Here is a 26,360-nt window from a genome sequence, read left to right as displayed (position 1 = left end):
TTGCTCCTTGAAAGAAGTAAATTTGAGTTTTAACTCTTCAGATCATGGAGAAAGACTGAGCTTTGTACTGCCTAGATGCAGCTGATGTTTAAACAGGAGACTTAAACAGCAGGAGCAAGTGGTTGAAGTCTTGTTTTATTCAGCTGACAAAGTGGCAAATGATTAATGGCAGGTTACAAACATTATTTTGGTTCGATCACAAGCCCACTTGGTAAGATGGGGAAACATTAATTCTTACACAAATTGTAGGGAAGCTTCCTGAAGTTGGTTGTCATGACAACTCAAAACCAACAAAAATACAACAGATGGTGAAATTAAATACAGTGCAAGGAAACAAGACGGTACCCGTGCTTTGATTTACTGCTTCCAGCCCCTGCCACCAGCTCTGTTTGAACCCTCAGGAGATCATGGGATTTCTCTCTGGCCCAGAACAGCTGAACTCTCTCCAAAGCTCCAATCCTAGCTCACTGCACTTGAGTTGTTCCCAACCCCACAGCACTGGCGTACGCTGTCAAGATATCCACGATCTGTTTGGTTTCCAGGGTCATGCGCGCCTCCGTGAGCCAGTCGTGCGCCACCCTCCTGGACTCCCCTCGTAACTGGTTGACAAATTTGGCCGCCAGCTCCAGATCTCCGTGCTCGATGCAGTAGGAGGCGTAAGACAGTAACTTAAACGTGTCGAGGTCGTCGGGGCTGAGCTCGGCCGGCGGCTTCAGCTGCTGAGGGTGGAACACCAGCAGCGACTGCAGGTAGGACAGGAAGTACTGGTACAGGCTGTTCCGGGTCTCGTCGATCATGGCCACTCGCTTTGCCAGTTTTTGGACAGTGTGGAAGCGCGCCCTGAGGGCCTCCTCGCTGTACACGCCCCGCGTCAGGGACTCCTGCGGCAGAGCTGCTGTTAAGGCTTCCGTGAAGGCGTTGTCAGCACAGCTGGCCTTGATGGCCTTCACCGCGCTGCCCAGGGGCTCCGTGGGACTGTCCCCCGTGCCTGACCTCATGCAGTACTTGAGCGCTTCCACTGAGAGCCACAGCTGATGGGCCTTCCTGGCCTCCTCCTCTGCTACTGCGTGACCTGCAAGGGAACCCGAGAAGGGGCTCTGAGGTGGGCACGTGTGGCTTTGAGAACAAGCAGCAAGAGCCATCCCTCTCCAGCCTCTGCTTTCCAAAGCAGCCACCCTCCCCTCAGCACATGCTCTAAAGCAAGTCTGTCCTGTGATGGTGTTCGCAGGGGTCTTGAGATGAGGATCTGACTTCATGTTTCAGAAGGCTTAATTTATAATTTTATGTTATATATTATATTAAAACTAAATATATATATTTTTTACAACAAAGGCTTGTGACTGACTGAGACAGTCCAGACAGCTGGGCTGTGATTGGCCATTAATTAGAAACAACCACATGAGACCAATCACAGATCCACCTGTTGCATTCCACAGCAGCAGACAATCATTGTTTACATTTTGCTCCTAAACCTTTCAGCTTCTCAGGAGAAAAAATCCTAAGGAAAGGATTTTTCATAAAACATGTCTGTGACACTGTCCCACAGCTTAGAGCCAGAACAAAGCAACTTTTGAAAGAACCACCTTGCACTTTGCTCATCTGGGATTTGCTGGGTGCTCAGCAGTGTGAGCTACAGGCCTAAGCCTGGGTTTAGATGCCCAAGTTTGGGCAAGGGGCATTTGGGGAACACAGTCCTTAAAGAAAGAGGAATTCAGTGCTCACTCTCAACTGCTTGCTCAATTCCCTTCAGCCTGGCATAGGCAGTGTTTATATCCAAGGTGAAGTTGTCAAGTTGTTCCTGAGTAAGGCGTCTGAACTGCATCTCCTGTTCACTGAGCTTCTCCGATAGGTTCTGAAAGTGCAATACAAGTAACAGAAACAGGATAATAATATTTACCTTATTTTAAAGACATTTCTATAAATCTGTTGTCCTTGTTAGGGCCAATGCATACAGTAAATACAATATACCGGTAAGAAACCTTACTGGGGTGAATTTAACAGTTACTGCAATTGTGTCCAAAATTTATCACCTACAGCAAAAGCTTTTCAGACAAATCTGAATAAAACCTACACACTGAGTCACTCTGTATCACCTCAAGGTAAGCTTGCTTCCCTCCCCAGCTCCCATTTCCATCCCCTGGAACATGTTTCAGGACTTTTGTCATATGAAACCTGTGCTTTGCAAGGGTTTAAATATCTTTTTAATTCCCCTGGGGACTCCTCTCCCTTACCTGCTCAAATTCCACTTTTAGATCCTGCTCCTGGATCTTCAGGACGTCTCTGAGGTGGTCGGTGTGGGCAGCAGCCTGGCGCCGGAGCTGGGTCCGCATTTCGCTCTCCATCACCTCCCGCACCTCCTCCACCTGCACACACATACACACACGAGGGTGCAGTGCAGCACCAGTGCTCAGCTGCCTGTCACACACTGCCACAGCATCACAGCAGTGACTACTGAGGGCACATGTCACAGCAGTGGCACTGACAGAGCCTCTCTTTCAGCTTAAAGACCTGCTGAGGTCCAGTCTGACAGCTGAGCTTTTTCCTAGGGATGTTAAGGAATTGATTTGTGGTTCACCATGTCAGTAACTGCTGGTTACTCAGCAAGCACTTAGTGCAGCTACCAAAGTAATATATAAAAAATACAGTAACATGTCAAATCAAACACTCAAACACTTTTGGAGCTGGTTTATAAACAAGCTTCCAAACCAAAGAGACTTTACCTTTTCCCTGTGTAGTCCTATAATGGCCACACAAGGTCAGATCAAACACTGAAATTCTCAGTGAGGGTGTTGAGGCACTGGCAGAGACTGCCCAGAGAAGCTGTGGCTGCCCCAGCCCCTTCCCAACATCACATTCAATAGGGCTTGGAGCAGCCTGGTCTAGTGGAAGCTGTCTTTGTCCATGGCAGGAGGTTGGAACAAGGTGATCTTGAAGAACCCTTTTAATCTAAATCATTCTAGGATTTCTTTTGACCCAGTAATCCTATCTCCAACAGGAGCCAAGTAACTTCAAAGTCATTCCCTGTCTGATTTCACCATTCTAACTTTGCAGCAGTTTCCTTGCTCAACATCTCCTGACAGAACAAGAGGACACAGTCTCAAGATATGTCAGGGAATAATAGGTTGGATATTAGGAAGAAATTTCTCACCAAAAGAATAAAAAAGTACTGGAATTCTCTTCCCAGGGAGGTGGTAGAATCACCATCTCTGGATGTGTTTAAAAAAGACTGGACATGGCACTTGGTGCTAGAGTCTGGTTGAGGTGTGAGGGCATAGGTTGGACTTGATGATCTTAGAGTCTCTTCCAAGCTCATTATTCTGTGATTCCTTTTCATGTTTAGCTTGGGAGTCACCCATGTGAAGCCTCCCACTACCCAGAACATCCCAGTTGTCCCTCTGGCCTTTTCCATTAACTCTCTACCTTCTTTTTGACCCAAAGATTTAACCAGGTGCTTTAGCCACTTTACCTTCCTCTCCTGTTCTAATTCAATCTCATTTTTGTGACGCTCCAGCGCTTTGGCCACGGCTGCCTCGAACGCTTTTTTATCTTCAAGTTTCTGTTTCTCCAGGGCGGCCTCGATGTGCTGCTGCTCGCGCACGCGCTGCTCGGCCAGCTCGCGGTTCAGCTGGTCGATGCGCCGGTGGGCGTGCGCGATCAGCGAGTTCAGGTCGTCGGTGGACAGCTGCCCAGCTGAAGGGAACACAGGCCATGAGGGAGGGCAGGGGAACACAGGGAAACTGCTGCAGGGCCCCCCTACCTCCCACTCGAGTGCTCTGTGGCTCCAAGGGGTTATTGACCAATGCGAGCTTGTTCTAGGGAGGTCCCTGAGCACTTCAAGCCCTTGACCTGTGCTAATGCCCACCTGAGACCACTTTCTGAACTGTATTTTCATTCCAGGAGAGAAATTATCTTGGTTTCTTCCAAATTATTCCCAGCTGTAATTTACACTTCCATATCCATGTCACACTCAGAGACTGCCAACAGCTCTGTCATTTCTTGGTTTTTACACCACCACATATTTTCCCCTCTGTGAGCACACAGAGCAGCAGGGAATGTCACTGGGAGGGACAGACAGAATTACATTTTCTCTTCACCAGTCCTCCAGATGAACTGCTCCTAATCAGATTCCTTACCCCAGGTTTGGCTACTCAGAGGGCAGCACAATTCACAACCACATTGTACCTGGAACAGAAGGACCCAAGCTATCCCTGCAGCATTTGGTGACCTGAGAAAGGCTTTATAAAATGCTGCAGCTCATTTTGCACTGGCTGCCAGCTAAATCATCTGTATGGAAAGCTGGGACTACTTGGAAAAGCATTCCTGCAGGGTCTAAAGCAAGCAAGATTGCCCAGTCCTTCAGCCACCTTGCTGTTGTGCTGGCCAAAGGACTGGCACAGCAGGACTTGGAGCAGTGGTGCTCACTGTCCAGCAGGAAAGCTGACCAGCAGCACCAAGCTCAGCTGTTGAGTGTAACAGGGTTACAAAAAGATCCCTTTGTGGTTTAAGCCAAGAGTGCAACATGACTGGAAAGGGTCCCAAGGCATACCTCAGCCTGAAATTTTCAAGGAATGCCACATTTCACCCTTTGTTGATAACTGCCTTTAACTTAAAGCCATGCCCCACACAAACATAAAAAGGACAAAGAGATGTAACTTTCAAGGGACAAGAATAAGTGATAGTAACTCACCTAAGTCAGTTATCTCTGCAACAGAAAGAAGTTGGAAAAGTTAGTGCACATTCACTACAGCAAGGCAGTCATGCAAAAGTAAAATAGAAAACTAAGAGCTTATCTACAGTGACTCAAACATGAGACCAAGTCCTTAGGAATTCAGGAAGAACAGTATGTGGAGCATAAAAGTCTCTGTGTTAAAGGCAAGATGTAGCCCAAGACACCCCAACCACTAAAACCACCCTTGGAAACCTACAGATGGACACTTGAGTTCAGCCAAAGCAAGGAACAGAAGTTTGAAGTAGGAAAGTGCAACAGGACACTGGAAATTTTAGCCTGACATTTCTAGGGTCTTACAAACAGAAGGAGTTGGTCAGGAAACAAAATCCCCAGTGGCAGTGAGAGTCAAGGACCACAACAAGTCTGTCCCATTCAGCAAGTCACACCAGTAAGAAATGGGGCACATGGAAGCCACCAGGAGCTTCCCTTTCCTCCTACAGAAGGGCAGTGATCACAAAACCCAAGATTTTGTCCTGTGCAAGGAAAGGCAGCTCTCCATCCCCAGGGAGCCTAAGTAAATTGGGGTTTTTTTTCAGAACTAATAACACCCCAAAAGCAAACTCCACAAACAATTTGTTAATTTCAAATATTTTCCCCACATATACTGGGTGTGAGGTTGGCTGTTTTTTAAATGAAAACTGACCATTCCAAAGGTCTGGTGTATCCATTTAGCCAGGAAAATTATTTTGTGGACTAAGGTCCTCATTCCTAAAGCATAAAGTAGCCTTAAGAAAATCTGTTGTAATTCTGCACTGTATACTTCAAGAAAAATATTAAGGCAATACTGACACCATTTTTTTCAAATGACAGGTACTACTTCTATAAAAAAATCTGTAACTTGGAAATAAAGCCTTAACAGCTGCCTCTGAACACATCAGCTAGAAAAGTCTGAGATCACTTAGCACACTTATGTTAAACCCTGACTGGAAATATCTGTCAGTCTGGGGTTTTTAGGGAATTAATTTTTTTGAACTACCCCAGACAGTAATTGTTCCATGGACATACCACACGAGGGCTCTTGCAGGAGCTCACCCACAGCAATGGTGAACACACACAATCCACCTCCTGCAACTCTGCTTGTCTTTAAAATGAAAGCAGCTAAGGTAGGAGCACCTGTGGCAGGGAGTGTGCAGGGAGCACTACTGGGGGGGAGCTGACTGTTCACTGCTTGTGTGCAGCACTGGCTGTTGCTACAGGTGTGTTACTGTGTCAGCTCAGAAATAAAATGTACTGGGGCAGGCAGGGTATAAACAATGAAACCTCTCCCTTTCAGTGATGATGTAGAAAAATTCAGGAAGTTCTTTATCACCCTGTAACAGCAGTGTTCTATAATACCTCTAAGCACAAAGTTAACCAAGTACATGATTACTGATTAATACTGAAATTTGATTGAAATCTCAAATGATCTGACTCCCTTCCTGAAATAGCAGGGAGGGGAGAGATGTTCATACAACCAATATGACATTTATCACACAAGAGCTACTTTCTGTTTTGTGATCTTTCCCATACAACACAGATAGAACTGATTCTCTTCATAACACCTGCTTTAGATTATTTGAATTGTGAAATCATTTTCACTTCAGACCAACCAAATACTGTGAAAATTTGAGAACTGGGATGGTGGACATTGAGTGGCCATGCACAACAAACCACAGTGCAACGAGCACAAGGTGACCCCTCTCCAATGGCAGACTTACTCATCCCCTTCCAGCCAGGCTTCACGTCAGGGGTGATGCTGTCCAGCTCCTTCTGGAACTCCTCTCTGGCTTTGACCACCAGCTCATGGTACTGAGCCACAATCTTGGCCTCAGACTGTGCTGCCTGAACCTGGAACAAGCAGGGGTGAGATTCATTTGTTTTTCAAGGCAAGAATTGAAATTGAAGGCACATTTCATTTAAAGCCAAGCCCTGGGATACTGGCACTTATCAACTCCCAGCCCAAACAAGGCAAACTCACCTGGGAGAGCACAAAAACCCATCCTGTGATATTAAACCTCTCTTACACAATAATTATTTGCTGGAAGTTTAACTAATCCATTTTGCCTCACATGCCCACTGTAACTACACAGCCAGTCTGTAGCCTAGACAGGACTAAGAGTGTCTTAAATTCAGTTTATATCTTAAACATCTCCAGCTCCTCTTCTCTGCTCACAGCCATCATACAGACCTAGTAAGCCATGCCTGTGATTGCTGCCATCCTCAGTGAGTTCTGATGTTCCCACTATCAGGCCATATTCACCTCAAACACACCTGATGAATTACTAGCTGTCCTGCAAAGGGAGATAAACTTCACCTTTACATTTCTTTCCCAGTCTTCTGTGCAAAGTGATTTACCACCAAGTCATCAGCACACACTGAACTCCTCCCTAACCTTGTGGTAAATTCCCCTGGAATCAAGTGAAGAATTACAAGTTGCCAACAGAAAGGACTGGGACCATCAAGCCACCTGGAGGCTCTTTCAAGACAGAGTTCAAGTTTTCATGAAGATCTTGCCATGTCTGATTCCTGGCAGTATAACCAGCTCAAAGCCTGAGTATAGCTACAAGAGGATGGATTAACAGTTCACAGTGCACTGGAATGGTCACAGCACTGAGCCTGTCTGAGCTCAAAAACTGTTTGGACAACACTCTCAGGAACAGGATGGGATTCTTGGGGTGTCCTGTGCAGGACCAGGAGTTGGACTCAATGATCCTGGTGTGTCCCTTCCAACTCAGCATATTCTGTGATTCTATGAAATATCTCACCCCCTGCAGAGGATTTGGGAATGGGAGGTCTGCACAAGCTGCCAAGGAGTCCCCACTCTAGAGGCAATTATAAACAGTCTGAGGAAGCTTTACCTTTTTCACCACATTGTCCAAGTCCACAATCATATGATGGAGATTTTCTTCTGCAGCAACAATGTGAGGTTTGGCTCCTGCCAGCTGAGACTTCTTGGCCTTCTCGATGACACACTTTGTCTTCTCTAACTCCTCTCTGAAAAGAGAAACAGCTGCTGAGTGTAACACAGACAGGGCTTATCACCCAAAGAAAATTTACTTTATGTTGTTGGTATTCACAGGAATAACTACTGGGTAACTCTACTGGTGCTTCCTATCTACCAACTCTAAGATGCTTTGACTAAGGATTACTTTTTTCCCACAGCCTGAAACCTAAAGATGTCAGTGTGGCTATTCCATGTACAATGAGCATTATTTATACTGCAATTAGTATTCAGGATTTAGCTGGAGGGAAGATGGAAGTTCACTGAAAGGAGTTAGAATTAGTAAAACTAGAATTAGAGATTAAAATTAGGTTAGAATTATACAGCAGACATTTCCAGCACGTAACAGCAGCAAGGAAACATTTTTAACATAGATGGCTTACGCTTGCAGAAGTGTTTTGGACATGGTGACTGGTGGAGATTAATGAGGATGGGAGAGAATTTATAGGGCTCTGTAAAGATAGATTATGGGGTTTTGTAATTAGGAAAGAAATGCTTTCCTCTAGCACAATTGGAAATCAAGGAAAAAGTGAAAAAATGTTCCTTTTCCAAATCCATTCAAACCAATGGAGGTTTCCAATGACCTCATTAGAATAAGGAACAAGCTTTAAAATAAGTAAATTAAGAAAATAAATAAAAGCAAAGATATCCAGTAGAGCAATAGAGAATGAAAGCTGCTGCATGTGGGGTTTGCATTAGCTTTGTTTTAACAATGAAACCTCAATTACACCTCCCACTAATTTCAGTCAGCCCAGCAACATCAGAGATAAGGGAAGTTTATAATGTGATAGCAACCATGCAGCTTCAAGGATGATGTTACCCTCTCAGCCTCAGAAGCATCAAAGGGTTTCCAAATTTATTTCTAACCTCACTACAAGGGCATCTTGGAGATATTGTTTGTCATTTTATTTCTGCTCCTTCAGTGCCCACAGACCACACTCAGAGCACATCAACACAGGTCATACAGACCCCAGGGTATGAGCAGTGCTGCCATTCAGAATTCAAGTTTTTCTTAGGCTTGTGCTCAGTAAAAATCAAATTGCTTAAAAGCAATTCTGTGGACACAGGGAACTGCCAAAGGATGCTGCAAGGTTTAAATTTTTCATTACAACTAAAAGAAGCTGGTGATGTTGCTGACTCAGTACAGAGTGCAGTCATGGAGTCATCCTCAAACAGTTTGGGTTGGAGGGGACTTCAGAGATCATCTCATCCCACCCCCTGCCATGGACAGGGAGACCCTCCACTAGAACAGGTCACTCAGAGCCCCATCCAACCTGGCCTGGAACACCTCCAGGGATGGGGCAGCCACAGCTTCTCTGAGCAAACTGTGCCAGGGCCTCACCACCCTCACAATTAAGAATTTCTTCCTAATATCCAATCTAAATCTGCCCTCTGTCAGTTGAAGCCATCCCCCCTTGTTCTGCCTTTGTAAAAAGTCCCTCCCCGGCTCTCTTGTATCCCCTTTAGGTGCTGGGGTGCTTGAAGGTCTCTCCAGAGCCTTCTCTTCTCCAGACTGAAGAAGAGATTTACAATACATTTATTATTAACAAAATTATTCAACAATAATACTAAAAAGACTGTGGATTTTTTTTTTCATCTTACTTGAACTTACCAGCACTCTATGTTAGTATTAAGGAGATAAATCATTTCTTACAGAGAACAGGACTGTTTCAGACTCTCTGCTACAGGGAGGACTTTGTGCACAGGCACCCAAGGTTTGCACATGTCAAATTAAAATGCTCATGGCTAATGAATATTAAACCACCTTTTGATTTGGCATAAACAGATCATTCAATATAAACACAGGTAGACTCCATTCTTTCTAGAAACACATCTGGTGTTTGCCAGCCCTCACATGAGCAATGAAACTTTTTACTCCAAGACTTAAATCCAGCAACTCACTTGGCTTTCAGGAGGGCATCAGCAGCTTCATCCACAGCTCTCCTGCGGTCCTTGAGCGCCTCCTCCAGCGTGCGCCACTGCGAGGATTTCTTCTCCCCGGCATCCTGGGGGGCACAGACTCCACATTAGGGTCACTGCAATCCCTGAACAAGGGGTACCCACTGTGGGAGCCTTCCCTCAAGCATCCTGGGGAGCACAGACCCCACATTAGGGTCACTGCAATCCCTGAACAAGGGGTACCCACTGTGGGAGCCTTCCCCCAGCATCCTGGGGAGCACAGACTCCTCCTCAGGGTCACTGCAATCCCTGAACAAGGGGTACCCCCAGTGGGAGCTTCCCCCAGCACCCTGGGGAGCACAGACCCCACATTAGGGTCACTGCAACCACTGAACAAGGGGTACCCACTGTGGGAGCCTTCCCCCAGCATCCTGGGGAGCAGAGACTCCTCCTCAGGGTCACTGCAACCACTGAACAAGGGGTACCCACTGTGGGAGCCTTCCCTCAAGCATCCTGGGGAGCACAGACCCCACATTAGGGTCACTGCAATCACTGAACAAGGGGTACCCACTGTGGAAGCCTGGTCACTGAACATTTCCCTCAATCTGAGCACCATTCTTGTGTTTTTCAACAGCACAGCTGGAAGCTTTACAAGTTACTTTTCCCTTCCAACATTTTGTTTTGGTTTTGTTCTAATTCTTAATGGGTTTTCTTCCTGAGCCACAGAGTTTTACTCACCCAGAAGAGCTTACATGAGATCACTGAATGGTGCACAAACTATAGTGGGGAAATCTCCACATGCATTACAGTACTGTAATACTTTAAAATTGCTTTTAAACTTAATACTTAGAGTACCATAATACTTTAAAGCTGATTTTAAATTAAGCTTAGTTATTAAGCTTAAAAGCAATCTCTTAAGGCAGTTATTTTACTAACTACTAGATTAAGTCTTGAGTGCTTGGTTGGTTGCCCATGTCTCTGCTAATTGATTAACAACTGAATTTTATCTCTGCTCCAGAACTCAATGGGCAGTGGCAGACCCACACAAACTCTGGCACGAGCACACCACAAATGTTATCACTTGTACATCCCCTTCCTATTTCCTGACAAGAAACAAACAAAATCCAGCAAGAGGATGCTGGCAAAAGGAAAAAGTTCAGTGGAATTATTGGGATGGACAGCATGATCTTAAGTTGGGAATTAAAATAAAATTAATTAAAATACAGTGTGAAAACTATTAATGCCTTAACTTGAATTTTCTTCCTGCAAAAAGAAAATAGAGGAGTTGGAAAAAAAACCCAAACAACAAAATTCAAATTCAAAACCACTGTATTATTTGACTATACCACCTTTCACAAATGGAAAGGTGAGTTAAAACTGTGATAAAGGCATTGCAAGAAGAGATTCTAAGTTTATTTTTAATTCAGATTGAAGTTTTGCTGAACACAATGAAAAAAAAATTGCTCCCACTTGTCCAATTTACCTCAGAATCATCCATGGCATCCTTCAGTATTTGGGAATGGGCATTCACTGCTTGCACAGCTGACTCCTGAGCAGTGATAGCCTGAAGGGTTACACGAGCAGTTGTGTTTAGGGCTCCTTCTAGAGTTGCTGCAAGGGCTGGAAAAAAAAGTTAAGTCAATTAAACAATAAAGAAAAGAACTTTATAATTAGTAAAATAACATGTTACAGCCTTTAAGTCTCTTAAATTATCTTCTATGATCTAAAAGGGCTGGGCAGTTTGGGAATTAAACAGCAGCCTACAGAAGATCACCAAAATGCTCTCCTCATTTGGAGCAAGGTACTGAGGAGAGCAAAACACCACCAAGTGGAAACCTCTCTCATAGGACTGCAGGGCAGTGCAGGTATATCCCATGTTCACTTCTAATAATTCTGGAAACAAATATTCATATCTTCCTTGAACCCTGAAGTCTATTCCAACCTCAATTTTTCCATAATTCTTCAATACTCAGTTATTTATGAGTGGGTGGAAGAAGTTTCACCACCACTCCCACATCCAAGAGGTGTGTAAGGAGCTTAGGACTATAAAGCCAGTGCAATTGCACAGTTCTGTCCCATGTAACACACACAGAAACAGTGACAGTATGGACTCACCTGATACCTTCTCTTGCTCCTCTTTGTCTTGCTGGGCAAGCCGGGCTGCAACTTCTTCTGGTGGCCGTTCTTTTACAGCATGGGAAGCTTCGTGTTGTTTTCCTATTCAGAAGTAAAAAAAAAAGAGTCAAACTGCTCAAGTGGAGAGTCCAAATTAGTGTACAGAGGTTACTTGTAGGGAAGTAACTTTATCAAAACTGACTTTTGTAGTTGGTATCACTTTGTAGATCTGCTCAAAACCATGCTGGAACTACCTGAAGGATCTTTATATCCATAACTACAAAGGCCAGTCTCATAACTTAAAGACAAGAGCATGGACACCTCACATGCCTTTGGAGATTTTCCACTGTCTAGTTGCAAAATTACACAAGACTCAGAAGTCAAAGGCAAAGCAAGAAGTGAGAAACACTTACAGAGCCAAGGTTAAATTTCAAGTGAATCTCCCTTCTTGCTTTTTCTCAGTTCTCCTCTGGCATGCTTGCAGAGCCCAACAAAGGATGAGTGAGAAGGCTATGGTGGATCACAATTATACTCCTTGCCTACAACCACTTAAAATGCCTTTAAGAGTGAGAATTGACCTAACAAGATCAACAGCAAGTTGCATCTGAACTGAGGAGACAGCCCAGAGCTCTCAGCCTTAAGCTGCAACAAAACCCATCAGGTCACCTCTGAATAATGCTGATGTTACTGTGCAGCAGGTACTTAATCCTGGCATGCTTTCTATGAAATGTTCCTAACTAAAAGAATTAATATAATCTAATCTCATCATCTCAAGGCTGGTGTCTCTTGTGGAGTTCAACAATAAACACAGTTTTCTCACGTGTCCCTGGGCAGAGATGCCCTACTGAACAGCAATCACAAAGCCACCAAGAGCAGAGGCAAAGTGCAATGTGCAGGTTCAGTTCTGCACAAAGGCAGGCTCTGCTCTCGTGCTCACACCTACACCTGTCCCAGTCATCTGCAGCTCTCACTGTGCCCAAATTCTATTAACAGATGATGGAATTTTTCTACACAAGGCACAGAAACTCACACCTTTCAACAATGACAAATACCAACACAGAAGCAAGACTGCATGCACATGAAGCTAGAGGATTTGGGTTTTCTTCACTGTATTCACAAGGTTTTTGTCACCTTCTTCAGTCTGTATCTCCGGAGCTGGCACCGACACAGCTACCCCTGTTGCAGAGATGATCTGTGCTGCAGCCTTGCCTGCTGTTAAACACAGTTGCAGAACACACCAGTTAGTACAGCTGGGGAGATGGGTTCCATCTGCCACAGAACCATGGCCAGAGCATCTTCAGCCAGGGCCTGCTGAGCTGGTGAGGAGGGGTTAAACCAAAGCTGCTGGGAAAAGGGGCCCAGAAAAGGGAAGTTCACTTCATGGAGACATGGTGGGATGGCAACTGTGACTGGAGGGTTGGAATGGAAGGATGAAGGCTCTTTAGGAAGGCCTGGCAGGGGAGACAAGGAGTGCAATCGCCCTCTTTGTCCATGAAAACTGGAGTGCATGGAGCTCTGCCTGGGAATGGATGAGGAGCCAACCAATAATTTAGGGGTCAGGATTAGAGGGAGGGCAGGGATAGGTGACATTACATTGGGGGTCTGCTACATTGGCTGCCTGAGCAGCATGACAGAGTAGAGAGACCCTCCAGTGAGGAAGCAGCATTGCTAAATAAGGAAAGAGTAAGTGACATATCTCCCTGGATTTCAGAAATTTGAAGTGGCATTTGCCACTGTCTTGCATGACATCCTTATCTCTAAACTGGAGAAACATGGATCTGATGGATGAACCACTCTGTAGATAAGGCACTGGCTGGACTGCATGGTTATACTCAAGGAGTTGTGGTCAATGGCCCAATGTCCAGTGGACACCAGTGAGAAGTGTGTTCCTCAAGGTCACTGTTGGGACCAGGACCATTAAGCATCTTTGTTAGTGACCTGGGCAGTGGGACTGAAGCACCCTCTGCCAGGCTTGCTGCTGACATCCAGCTGAGCTGTGCAGTCACACATTGGAGGGAAGGGATGTTTTCCACAGGGACCTGGACAGGCTCCAGAGGTGGGACTGTGTGAGCCTCATGAAGCTCAACAAGACCAAGTGCAGCATCCTGCACTTGGGTCGGGGCAAGTCCAAGCACAATCGCAGGCTGGGGGGAGAATGGATGAAGAACAGCCCAGGAGAAGGATTTGAGGTGCTGGTGGATGAGGGGCTTAACATGATCTTGTCAGGTGCACAGGCAGTCCTGAAACCACCTGTCCTGGCTGGATCCCCAGCAGTGTGGGCAGCAGGTCAAGGGAGCAGATTCTGCCCCTCTGCTCTGCTCTGGTGAGGCCCCACCTGCAGTGCTGCACCCACCTCTGGGCCCCCCACAAGGAGGACATGGAGCTGTTGGAGCAAGTCCAGAGGGGGCCACAAAGATGCTCAGAGGGCTGGAGCCCCTCTGCTATGGGGACAGGCTGGGACAGCTGGGCGTGTTCAGCATGGAGAAGGCTCCAGGGACACCTTCAATTACCTTGCAGTTCCTACATGAGAGCTGGACATGGTCTTCTACAAGGGCATGGAGTGAAGGACAAGGGGGAAAGGCTTCAGACTGACAGAGAGCAGGGTTAGATCAGATATTAGGAAGAAATTCTTTATTGTGAGGGTGGTGAGGCACTGGACCAGGCTGCCCACAGAAGCTGTGGCTGCCCCATCCCTGGAAGTGCTCATGGCCAGGTTGGATGGACTTTTGGGTCTAGTGGAAAGTGTGCTTGCCCTTGGCAGGGAGTTGAAATTAGACTGTTTTTAAGCTCTCTTCCAAACCATTCCAAGCTAAGTGCTATAATATAATAACAGGGCTATAAGACTTAATTTTCCTCTGTAGAAAAATATTAATTGGATATGGATGTTATTATTTCCAGAAGAAGATGATTTCCTGGATAAACAGCAACAAGATATTAGTTACACATACACAGAGCCATTAGAGATAAACATAACAAGACATCACAAGTGCTCCTCTCTAAACAAGCTCCATTTGATCTGGCTTTACAATAGCCCAGTAATTATCCAAAATTAAGTATCTTGTGCTTGCAAGAGCCTCAGAGTCCAGCACCCAAAGTTCTCTTCCTGCTGAGTCTCACATCTAAACTATGAAGGTTATTAATTCTTTATCTCAGATTCCAAATATCCTCTAAATTAAATGCATTTCTTAAAAAAATAGGGAAAAAAAAAAAAAAGCTAAAGCCACTTTATGCAAATGTTATGACTTGGAAAGCAAAAAAAATTAATTCTAAGAAATTACTATATTTACCTTCAACCATTCAAAGGACAATTTTAATCTACTCTACCATATATGATACAGGAGATCATAAGGTCATTTGCTTCTTTGTACATCATTTGCTTCTTTGTACATGACACTCTATAAATTTACCTCCTTTTTCCTCTATAGGAGCAGCACCTTCTGGTTTGCTTATCTGAGATTTGGGAGCAGGCTGTTTAGACTCTTTCATTACTTCTGCTACAGATGAGATCTTCAGTGGACCTTGTTGTATCTTGAAAATTCAGAAATAAGAAATATCATCAGTTTTTCAAACAGCTTGGATTTCACCAATTCCAGTACAATGGAAAAAAACTTTCCCATATCTAGGTGTCTGTACCATAAATCTGAGCTTCAAAGTACAATTTAAAACAGCCATCTAATGCCTTGATTTGATTTTTAATTCAGAAGGAATTTTTATGATTTTCTCCTCTTCAAATAGAATTGTGGCAGTTCCCACTATAAACAAATATTTATTAAATTATGCATAAAAAACAAATAGTTTCATGCCCCAAATATTCCAAGTACTTCTGAGTGTGCTGAATGCAGAAACCCTAAGTTTGGCTCCACTGATTTCCTTTTGAAAGGCTTTGTATGCTGGTGGTTGGGGCACACAAACACTCAAACACAGAGTATTGTGACATTTTATGATATTAATCCCTTAATATCCATTGTGGAAAGCCACAAGGCAAAAATAAAACCAGCTGAGTTAGAGCCATGACTGGAGAGTTGATAACTCTGCTGACCAATCTGGTTTGCAAATTCCCTGGGAGGCACCAAGAGCTTGGATGATCACACAAACTATAGCTAAAACAAGAAGAGAGAAAATTTTGTTAAATAGTATTCCCCCATTCATTAAGAACAGCTTTCTTAAAATTCAATTTAAAATATTTTGAGTTTCCTGAAGGCCAAATGGCTTCTGAAAGCCCAAAAAAGCCATGGTCAGAGCAGATTTTCAGTATTCTTGATTACTGGGAAGTGTTTCCTTTCACATGGAGGAGCAGAGAAACTTCCAGGTTTCAATTTCCAGAGTTGTGCCAAAGGCAGCATCAGATTTTCCTTTCTCCAAGGTAGTGCCACTAAGATTTCAAAGCATGATGCTTATGCCTGGCTCTATACCATTCAAATCTTTACTTATTCAAGAATGTTCTCAGTTTTCTTCATTTAGAGTAAGTTTTGTAATTCTGCTACACCACTAACTACACTAAGCCTCTAGCAAACAGTTAAATTCCAGCCTGTCACCTGCCTCTCTCTCTCTCCCCATTTTATTTCTGAGTATAAGCAGAGCAGCTATTCAGTTGGGATTCTACAAGATTATTTTACTCCAAATAAAAACAAGTTTCACAGCCCACACACCACAATCATGAGATGGCAATGGGAAATGTACAAGCATCACTTCTGCAGCACCAAGTAGGAACTTGGTGGAGCTCATGAATTTAAGGAATCATAATTCTTAAACTTTTTAAATTCTTAGCACAAAGCAAAATTAATCAGAATTTGAAACCTAAGTGCAGACACTCTCTTCACAAACCAGAAGAGTGGATGTGTGGGGGTGGATGGGAGACACTTACTGGTTTCTTTGGCACTGGTGTGCTGGAAGGTGCAGGCCCAAGTGCCATCTCGAAGAGCTTGTCAGAGTAGGGAATGGTCTTCTCCACACTCTCCCTGAACTGTCTGTCATAGCTGGCATACAGGACAGTTCCACCTATCCCTCCACCCACAAACAGCAGACCTGCACCAATGACTTTGCCCACGGAAACACTGAGGAGGAAAGAAGAGTGAAAGGGATGTAAATTACAAAAATAAATAAATAAATAAATAAATAAATAAATTATATGGCAAACATCAAACACTTTGTGAGTTTTCAGCTTACAGCTGGGGACCACCACTCTGCTCTAGAACCTGCTCTAAATCACCTTCAGCCTGGTACAACACTGCTTAGTGACTAACCCAAAGTAAGATGCCAACCCATAACTTCCATGATAAATACTGATCATCTTCATTTTCTTCATCTAAATCTGACTGAACCAAACAAGGAACACCCCCCATGAGAACAGGATTTACCCCACACAGAAATCCCACTGCCAGGAGTCTGCTCCCCTGTGAAAGCAAGGAGCAGCCCCCCAGGGGAATGCAGAACCAGTCCCAGCCCCAGACCAGTTACGTACCCAGAGTCCCCGGAGTGGGTGGCATATCCACGGTGCGGCCGCGATGGACGGAGCGAGGCCCTCACACAGCAACTGTTCTGTGGGGAGGAGGCAGGGTCAGCAGGGACACAGGGACACCTCCCTCTGACAGCAGCACGGGGCAGGGTCAGCAGGGACACAGGGACACCTCCCTCTGACAGCAGCACTGGGCAGGGTCAGCAGGACACAGGGACATCTCCCTCTGACAGCAGCACTGGGCTCTGGCAGGGTCAGCAGGGACACAGGGACATCTCCCTCTGACAGCAGCACGGGGCAGGGTCAGCAGGACACAGGGACATCTCCCTCTGACAGCAGCACTGGGCTCTGGGGACAGTCAGCAGGGACACAGGGACACCTCCCTCTGACAGCAGCACTGGGCAGGGTCAGCAGGACACAGGGACACCTCCCTCTGACAGCAGCACTGGGCTCTGGCAGGGTCAGCAGGGACACAGGGACATCTCCCTCTGACAGCAGCACTGGGCAGGGTCAGCAGGACACAGGGACATCTCCCTCTGACAGCAGCACTGGGCTCATGGCTCCATTGCCACAGCCTCAGTGTCTCTGTAGGACAGCTGTGACCAGCACTACAACGTTGGACTCTTTCCTGGGAACACATGTGCAGCTTCCAGGTTCAGGGCTTTTTAAGAAGTCATGAAATTCTTTGAAAAATGAATTGAAAATTTGAAAAATGAGAAGGAATAAACCCCAACCCTAGCTTCTTTCTGCATTTATTTTGCTGATTTATCTGCTGGGCAGTACAACTGGGTTAGTTTCAGATGCATTTCAATGTCACATACTAGAATGGCTCAGTGTGAGTGGGGCAGAACACAACAACAGCTGTTGAAATGCTTAAAACTACTTTTAATTCTTAACATATGCAAGCAATTCTCCTTAAACTTCCAAACTACTTTTAATTCTTAAGATATACGAGCAATTCTCCTTAAGCTTCCAAACCAAGACCACTCCTTTAAAAGAATTACTAACATGTACACTTTCCAGACAGAAAACAGATTACAATATAAATTAAATTAGTATATGAAGAGTGATATTTTATTATATTCTACTTAACAAGATCCACATTACCAAGATTTTTATCTTCTCTGAAGGACTGGTTAAGCTACTCTAAGCCTACAGAAGAAAACATATTGTTGGCCTCAGAGGTTCTTTCCCCACACGGGAATTACTAACAGGGAAATACAGGACTCATGAGAAATCAAAGTACAAGGCACAAAAAGAACTTTTCCCACAGTTGAGATATTTTGCCCAACACGGAATTTTTTCTTTAAAAAAGAAAAAACTGGGAGATGCTTCACTACAACATAACTCCAAAAGACAAATTTCTCTATTTCTTTTGCACATGGCAATAACATGCACAACTCTTGTGGTTTAGGTCCTATCCCTGTCCAACAGCACAGACAGGAAAAGGCAGGAACACTGCATTCTTATTCTTTCCACAAAGGCAGCCAAAAACATTTTTAATTAGCAGCAGGAGCACATGTACAGCAAGAGGAAGCCTGCTCCTCTTAGCCCAGAGACCTCCAGGAGCCCTCAGTGTGGGTGGTTTTCTGGATTGGGATGGATAGAAAGGGCAACAAAATAATAAATATATTCTGTAACATTTTTTATTTTCTGACTTGACTGCTCCAGGAGCACTTCCTGAGGCTTCACTGCTCCTTTCAAGGGGAATTTCAATAATAAAAGCCTCACAAATCATTTTGTAACCGACTTCTGAACCTACCTACCACAAATGATTTTGTTAACTTCTGAACGTGCTCCTCACTCTCAGCATGTCCCTGTTACACCATGAAGCACAGGAGGAGCAAATAATCCAGCATTATGCATACAGCTCAATCCAATAAAATGAGAAGGGAAAAAACCACTGATTTTCTATTCATCAATTCAGACTGAATTTCCAGTCCCTTCCAACACTTTGGGACTGTGCTATTTTGCCTGGTGCTCCCCTGGAAATGAGCCATCACTTCTGAGCTCCTGGCAAGGCTTTCTGGAGATGATCCCACCCTGCACCACTGTCACTCCCACATCCTTGCTCAGGCTGTCCCTGCCCTCTGGGCCAGCTCAGCCCTGTCCTTGCTGCCTAAAACCCCTGCTCACAGCTGGTGATGGCAAACACTGGACCCATCTGGCTCCACACCTTCAGCAAACATCAGTTCCTGCCCTCAGGATCAGGCTGTGCTCAGGGAGAACCAAGGCAGAGGAGAACACCTGCTTCTCTTAACTCAGCTTTATACACCAGGAGGGGTTTTTTGGAGGGATTATTGATTTTAGTCCAGATGATCTTCTGAGATCTCTTCCATGCTGGACTGGTCTAGAATTAGCCAAATCCTCATTTCTATTTATTTTTCATGCAGATGAGAGGAACCAAAACACATCTCTGGCACTGGGACTCACACATGTAGCAATGGGAGCAGTAATTAAACCCAAAACAAGCCCTCACCAACTCCATCTTTCAAGTCACTGCAACAAATTTCCACAGCCAGCCAGTGGAACAGCAAATGAAAATCTGTAAGTACCCAAGTTTTGTGAACAGAAGCCAAATTTTTCCTCTCGCCCATCCAGATACACTAATACCTCCAAAAATCACTGATTTTTTAAAAAAAACCCCAATTTTTAAATAAGTATTGGTCTCTTTTGGCCACCATAATAATATTACTTGTATTTGCTGTACCACCATAATACAGAAATTAGCAGGTCATTTCTAATCTCCTCTTTGCAAAATTTCCAGAACTTTGTAAATTTTCAGGCCCCTGTCATTTATTTGTAATAATACCTCAAAGAATTTTGGAGAAATTCATCACATGTGCTTTGCTGTGCCCTTCAAAAGGCAGAAATAAATGACTTTCTGTCCTGCAGAAGACAGAAAACTCTTTGGAAGAGGCAGCATGGACACAGCAAGGATGCCCATAGCAAGGGCACTGCAGGGCAGCTGTTTCTATTTCCTCCTCCTCCAGCAGCTCTATATAATTTTTGTTTCACTCAACTTTTTAAATACTTATTATTTTGCATTCATTACCTACTATTTAATCACCACAAGAATCATTTAGCAGGGCACATCACACATTCACTCTGGTTAGTATTATGGGCCCCAGTGATTTAGGGACATTTAAGGATATCCAAGTGAGCTCGCTCTGACACAGTGCTCAGGGCAAGAGCAGCATGGCAGAACATCATTAAACAAATCAAATCTGCCCTGCAGGTTTATACTTTATGCATAATTTCAAATAACCATGGCCAGGACACACCATCCTCTGCTCATTCAGCTCCAGCTCATCCTCTCTTAGGGACCAGGCTCGAGTATCCTGATCCAGAATTTCTGTAACGTGGGATTTGTGCACTTCAACAGAAAGAGCAAACCAGAAACTTCAGAGACATTTTTCTTCATTAAGACAGAGATCAGGTACAACAAGGACATCTCACCACAGAACTCTGACTTCCCATCATTCAAGATTTCTGCCAAATATCACACACTTTTACTAAAAGCCCTGTTCATTTCACAGAAAACCTCAAAAATACTTCAATCAAGAGAAAAGTCTCTCTGCAGCACTGCACATGTAGCAGAAAACATTTCTGAGTGTTGAAGATCCCCTCCTCTCAAAGCCACTTCAATTGTTACAAGTTTAGTGATGCTCCACACACAGAACTTACAGTAGGAAAGAATGAATAAAGAGCTCACAGAAAGAATGAAAGTAGGAAAAAATGAATAACAGGAAAGAGGGAAGGAAAGAATGAATAAAGTTTTCCCAGTCTCTACCACGAACTCTCTGCTACAGATAACAAACTTCAGAGAGTGCTGTGGCATCTCTGTGTTTGCACAGTTCTTAGGGATAAATTCTGCCCTGCGAGGGTGGTGTGATGATTGCCCAGAGAAACTGTGGATGTCCTATCCCTGGAAGTGTCCATGTCCAGGCTGGACAGGGCTTGGAGCAGCCTGGGATAGTGGGAGGTGTCCCTGCCCAGGGCAGGGGGTTTGGAATGAGAAACCACTCTGTGACTCTTTCACCAAATATTTATAGCCTGATGACCAACTTCCAGCTGCAAAGCACCACCCTGGCTCTTCTGGAGCTGTACACTCATTCCAGACACATTCTGTTAAAGCCAAGCACATGCAAATAGCCTCGAGTGATAAATATCTGCCAAAGCCTGGTTTCTGTCTTCTCAACTTCCAGATGAAACTTTCCACAGCCAGGCAAACCCAGAGCCCTTTTTCAGTGGCCATCAGGTGACCAAAGGACTCTCCAGCCCTGTAGAGCAGCAGAGGAAATGCAGCTGCTGCAGTGGGAAAGGCTGGAGCTTTATAGGGAAGAACCTACAGCTTCTCTTTTGGTAAATCGTGTGAACAGAGGGTAATGAACACCGGGTGGAAAACAGGATATAAAAGTGATCTAATCAGGTTATTTTTTTATCAGGCAGCTGAAATATAATTTGGGGCCTTGGTAAAAGAGTCAGCCTCACCTATAAATCCCTGTGGCTTCCTAAAGTTGGCCTACTGCTTTAAAAAGGCTCCAGAGCACATCACCATGCTTATCTCCGCTGATAAGGAGAGGCAAAGATCCAGAACACACAGCACGAGTCCCACGGGCACTTCTGCCCTCGGCACCGCGAGTTGTGTCCCACCGTGCGGACAGAAGGATCCCTCACACACGAGCGCTGCCATCACTCGTGTCCCCACGCTGCACAGCGGGGCGGGTCGGTCCCAGCCCTGCGGGAGCCGGCCCCGGCGGGTCCGTGAGGGGCTGCGCGGGCGGGAGGCCGCGCCGGGGAAGGCAAGGTCACGTCCTTCCCGCCGGGGAGCGCGCCTGCCGCCCATCCACGCGCCATCCGCGCGGGGCCGCCGGGCTGTGCGTGTCCCCACAGAGCCCCCGCCGGGCCCCGGGCCACGCCCGCGGCTCCCAGCTCTGTCCCGGGCTGTGGGCTGGCAGCAGCGGAGCGGAGCTACGGGCCCAGCGCGGCCATGGCGGCCGACACTACAGCCCCCAGCAAGCAACGCGGCTCCCCGCCACCCATTAAGGACTAATAATCCCAGCGTGCTTTGCGGTGGTGCTTCATTCCGTCCCATGCTGTGCTGCCGCGGTGCACGCTGGGACTGGTAGTACACCCCGCCGACCAGCGCCCGCCCCCCGCCTCCGTTGGCGGCCGCAGCCGCCCGTCAAAGTCTGCGCAGCCAATCAGGGCCCGCGCGTGCGGAGTCATTCAGCGCGCGCCGAGCCGCGGTCACAGGGATTCCTCCCTCCCCGCAGGCCTGGCCCGGCCGCACCGGTCGCAGGGCTGGTCACAGCAGGAGTGGGTCGCGGGGCTCCCCCGGGGAAAGCTCACCTGCTTGGCCGCGGCGAGCCCCGCTCGGCGGCACGCCCGCAGCATGGCTCGGAGCGGCGGCCGGCGCGGCCCGCGGGAAGGCGCCTTGCGCGGGTCCTGCCGGCGCCGCCTCCGTCCCCCCTTCAGCGGGCACTGCGCCTGCGCGGGCGCTCCCGCCCCGCCAGGGGGCGGCCGCGCGTGACGGGTCTCGCGTGGCCAATGGGAGGGCGGGCACGGGCCGCGCGACGCCGGCGGGGCGGGGTGGTGCCCGCGTGCGGGGGCGCGTGCGCCGAGCAGGGGTCGCGAACTCCGGGACCGTCCGGGCGCGGGCGGGACAGAGTAAAATAAAAATCGCAGAATGGGTCAGGTCGGATGGGATCGCAGCTGGTCGAATCTCCCTGCTTAAGCAGAGCGATCCCAGAGCACGCGGCACAGGATTGCAACCAGACAGCTCTGGGGTGTCTCCAGTGAGGGACACTCCGCACCCGCTCTGGGCAATATGCCCCAGTGCTCGGTCACGGCACTGTGGGAAGTTCTTCCGCACGTTCAGGTGCCGCTCCTGGGCATCAGCTTCTGCCCCTACCCTCATACCCCATTGCCCGGCACCACCGAGCACAGTCTGTCCCTGCTCCGGGCACTGACAGTGTTCAAATAAATTTGGACACTGACGGACATGGATGAGGTCTCCTCTCAGGTCTCTTTCCAAGGCTGAGCAGCCCCGTCTCTCTCAGCCTTTCCTAGAGTCCCCCAGTCTGAGTGTAACACAGCACATTTTATAGCATTTATCAACAATTTACAGCTATAACCTTTCACAGCTCGCTCATAAACCTTCTCACGGTCAGAGCACTCAAGAGTCATTTTTATCTCATCCTTCAACCAGTCCGGCCAGATTTCCGAAGAGAAAAAAAATCAGAATACACCAGTAATGTCCACAAGCAATGAGTTAAATCCACCTGGTGGGTTTTTTAAGAGACTTTAGTAACAAGCTTCAAACCCCCTGGGGCGGAGGGTCGGTGTGTGCCGCTCATTGAAGGTGACGGGTGTGAGGCGGGGAAGAGCGGGAGCGGGGAGGACTCTGGGTGTGTGAGGGACACCGGCTCCGCTGCCGGATCCCGGCTCCGCTGCCGGATCCCGGCTCCGCTGCCGGATCCCGGCTCCGCTGCCGGATCCCGGCTCCGCTGCCGGATCCCGGCTCCGCTGCCGGATCCCGGCTCCGCTGCCGGATCCCGGCTCCGCTGCGGCCGCCGCCCCCGTGGGCGGGACCCGGCGCGGCCCCGCCCGGCGCAGCGTGGCCATGGCGGCGGCGGCGGCCCGCGGGGCCCTGGCGGGTCGGTACCGGGGCGGTGTCGGGGCCGGGGCTGGGGCTGGGGCTGGGATGTTTGTGCTGAGGCTCTCCCGTGTCCCCGCAGGGATCCTGCGGCGCTGGGCCCCCCGTGCGCTCCCGCTCAGCGGCCACTTCGCCCGGTGCGTCGGGCACGCACCGGCCCCGGCCCCGCTCTGGACCCCGCGGCTGCTCGGCGAGAACCGGCCCCGGGCAGGGACCCCCTCGGTGCTCAGCAGGTGCGGCTGCGCGGCTTCTCCCTCGTGCGAAAAACCCTTAAAAGGGGTTTCAGTTTCTCTCTATGTATCTTATATATCTTATATATATGTACCTAATGTATATTTTTATTTGCATACCTTACGTGTTTTAGATGTATTATGTTGTTTCATATAAATATAAATAATTTGAAATATTAGACATTTAAAAGATATGTATATTTATAACTATATTTGATATGAAAATATATTTATACATAAATGTATTTAGGAGTATATATTTTGTCCCACTACATATGCATTACATAATATGCAATATGCTGTGAATTTATTCTGTATCCTATAACATATATAATTTATCATCGTGTGTATTAATATTGTTAATATAGTCTATGTTATATTTAATAATATGTAGTATTATATAACATATGCAATATGTGTAGTATATATGTTGAAATTCCTCCATATGTATACATGGATATTGTAGATCATAGTTTGGAAAGGACCTCTAAGATCATCAAGTCCAACCCTTACCCCAGCACTGCCAAGGCCAGCACTAAATCATGTCCTCAAGTGCCACATCTGCACAGATTTTACATCCCTCCAGGGATGGAGACTTGTCCATTGCCCTGCACAGCCTGTTCAGTGCTTGACAACTCCTTCTGTGAAGAAAGTTTTCCCTAGAGTCAATCTAAACCTCTCCTGGCAAAATTTTCTCTTGTCCTGTTTGTTTCTTGGGAGAATAGACTGACCCCATTCCCCATATAGATATTAGATAGATAGATAGATAGACAGACAGACAGACAAACACATGTATAATATATAAACCACAGTGTGACACTCTTGGGCACCTTTTCATTTTACAATGAGTCTGTGTTAGTCCCAAAGCCTCCCACTTTAGTCACCATTAATGCTTGAAGCAGGAGATAAATTAGGATAATCTTTGCAGCCATATTTTACAATTAGTGTGGTAATAACTGCTGTTTCTCTTGCTGCTGGTGGGTGTTGGACTAGATGATTTACGAGGCCCCTTCCAACTCAAACTATTTTGTGACTAATATTCTAAAAGTAATTTCTGAATCCAAGTAACAGCTGAATATTGGCTTCTGAGTGTTTGACTGCTTTTAGTAGATTTAAAAAGGTGCTCTGTGTGAAATAATAAGTTTGAGTTGAATTTTGACAAGAGTCCAGCCCTGCCATTGGTATTCTACACCCATTAGATGCTGTGCTGTAATACTGGAGGAGTCCTTGTTACCCTTCAATCAAGCCAAAGCTCTTCTGATCTCTGTGTGTTTGATGAAGGCAGGGATTTCTTTCAGAAAAAGGTGTTTCATTCCTGTTCTGTTTCCCTCTTCATTTTGGGTTGGTCTGGTTTTTTTTTAGTGTCACACCTCTACTTCCAAGTTTACTCCAGCAGCCAGCAAGGACCCTCACCTACTGCAGCCTACGGAAAGGAAAGAGGAAAAGTGTGAAATCTGTGGTCAAAAGGTTCCTCCGGCTGCACAACGGCCTCTGGGTGAGGAGAAAGGTGAGATTTTCTGGATAATGAGAGCCTGTTCTTTACAGTCAGAGTAAAGTGTAATTGTTTTCCTTCTCTTGGAGGGCAGTGGCTGCATGGAAGTTAAAAAAGCTCTGTAGAGAGCCTGCCATTTTCCCAAAGTGAGGGATTTATCCAGGTTTGCTGAGCAGTGTGGCTGTGTTTGTGCATTTGCAGTGACCTACTAAGAAATGGGGTTTTTTGGTGTGTGTTTTCTCCTGACAGTCTGGTTATAAGAAGAAGCTGTGGAAGAAGTCAGCTGCCAGGAAGAAGCGTTTGAGGGAGTTGGTGCTGTGCACCAGGACACAGTGTAAGCTCCTGGATAAAATGACCACTTCCTTCTGGAAAAGAAGGACCTGGTACGTTGATGACCCCTACCAGAAGTACCACGACCGCACAAACCTTCGTGTGTAAATCTGGGCTTTGCACATCTCTGGTCCTGTGGCATGGTCTGGGTGTTGGAACATGCATCTGTACTTTTTAAAATAAACATCTGAGCAAAATTATGGGAATCAATGCCCACAATAAAGGAATACTCGAATTTGTCTTCATCTGCTGTTTGTTTTACTTAGCAGAGGTCAGGCTGGTCACCTACACATTCTGATGTCTGGTGGTTTCCTGTGATTGTCTGTCATGGAGGAATACACTAAACAGCACTAAAAGTGAATAATTCAACATACTTAATCTTATTTTTTAAAATAAATATGTTTAAATATCCTCAGAATCTATTTTGCTGTATCCATACTAAGTGGTGGCTCACTAAATGGAGTCTTCT

General features: G+C 46.3%; 2 protein-coding genes across 3 annotated transcripts; one reads left to right on the top strand and one right to left on the bottom strand.

The window, feature by feature from the left end:
• Window positions 1-115: 115 nt before the first annotated feature.
• Window positions 116-22,691, bottom strand: IMMT (inner membrane mitochondrial protein). Of its 2 annotated transcripts, XM_071447405.1 has the most exons (15): window positions 22,534-22,691; window positions 17,185-17,261; window positions 16,588-16,777; window positions 15,131-15,251; window positions 12,855-12,935; window positions 11,724-11,825; window positions 11,092-11,228; window positions 9,612-9,715; window positions 7,567-7,702; window positions 6,427-6,556; window positions 4,688-4,702; window positions 3,467-3,690; window positions 2,232-2,363; window positions 1,723-1,852; window positions 116-1,072 (listed from the first exon to the last, which is right to left on the bottom strand). In XM_071447405.1, the coding sequence occupies exons 1-15, from the start codon at window positions 22,576-22,578 to the stop codon at window positions 465-467; spliced, it is 2,232 nt and encodes a 743-aa protein (XP_071303506.1). In that variant the 5' UTR covers window positions 22,579-22,691; the 3' UTR covers window positions 116-464. The 2 variants fall into 2 exon arrangements, with proteins under 2 accessions (XP_071303506.1, XP_071303507.1); XM_071447406.1 differs by lacking the exon at window positions 4,688-4,702.
• A 1,009-nt stretch (window positions 22,692-23,700) lies between these two features.
• Window positions 23,701-26,136, top strand: MRPL35 (mitochondrial ribosomal protein L35). The gene is made up of 4 exons (XM_071447477.1): window positions 23,701-23,840; window positions 23,922-24,072; window positions 25,432-25,576; window positions 25,811-26,136. Exons 1-4 carry the CDS (start codon window positions 23,807-23,809, stop codon window positions 25,997-25,999), a joined length of 519 nt encoding a protein of 172 aa, XP_071303578.1. The 5' UTR covers window positions 23,701-23,806; the 3' UTR covers window positions 26,000-26,136.
• Window positions 26,137-26,360: the final 224 nt, after the last annotated feature.

The sequence above is a fragment of the Agelaius tricolor genome, unplaced genomic scaffold (genome assembly GCF_023055355.1).
Source record: "Agelaius tricolor isolate 1412-34295 unplaced genomic scaffold, bAgeTri1.0.p SCAF_24, whole genome shotgun sequence".
Taxonomy (NCBI): domain Eukaryota; kingdom Metazoa; phylum Chordata; class Aves; order Passeriformes; family Icteridae; genus Agelaius; species Agelaius tricolor.
This window is presented reverse-complemented; position numbering and strand designations above follow the sequence as displayed.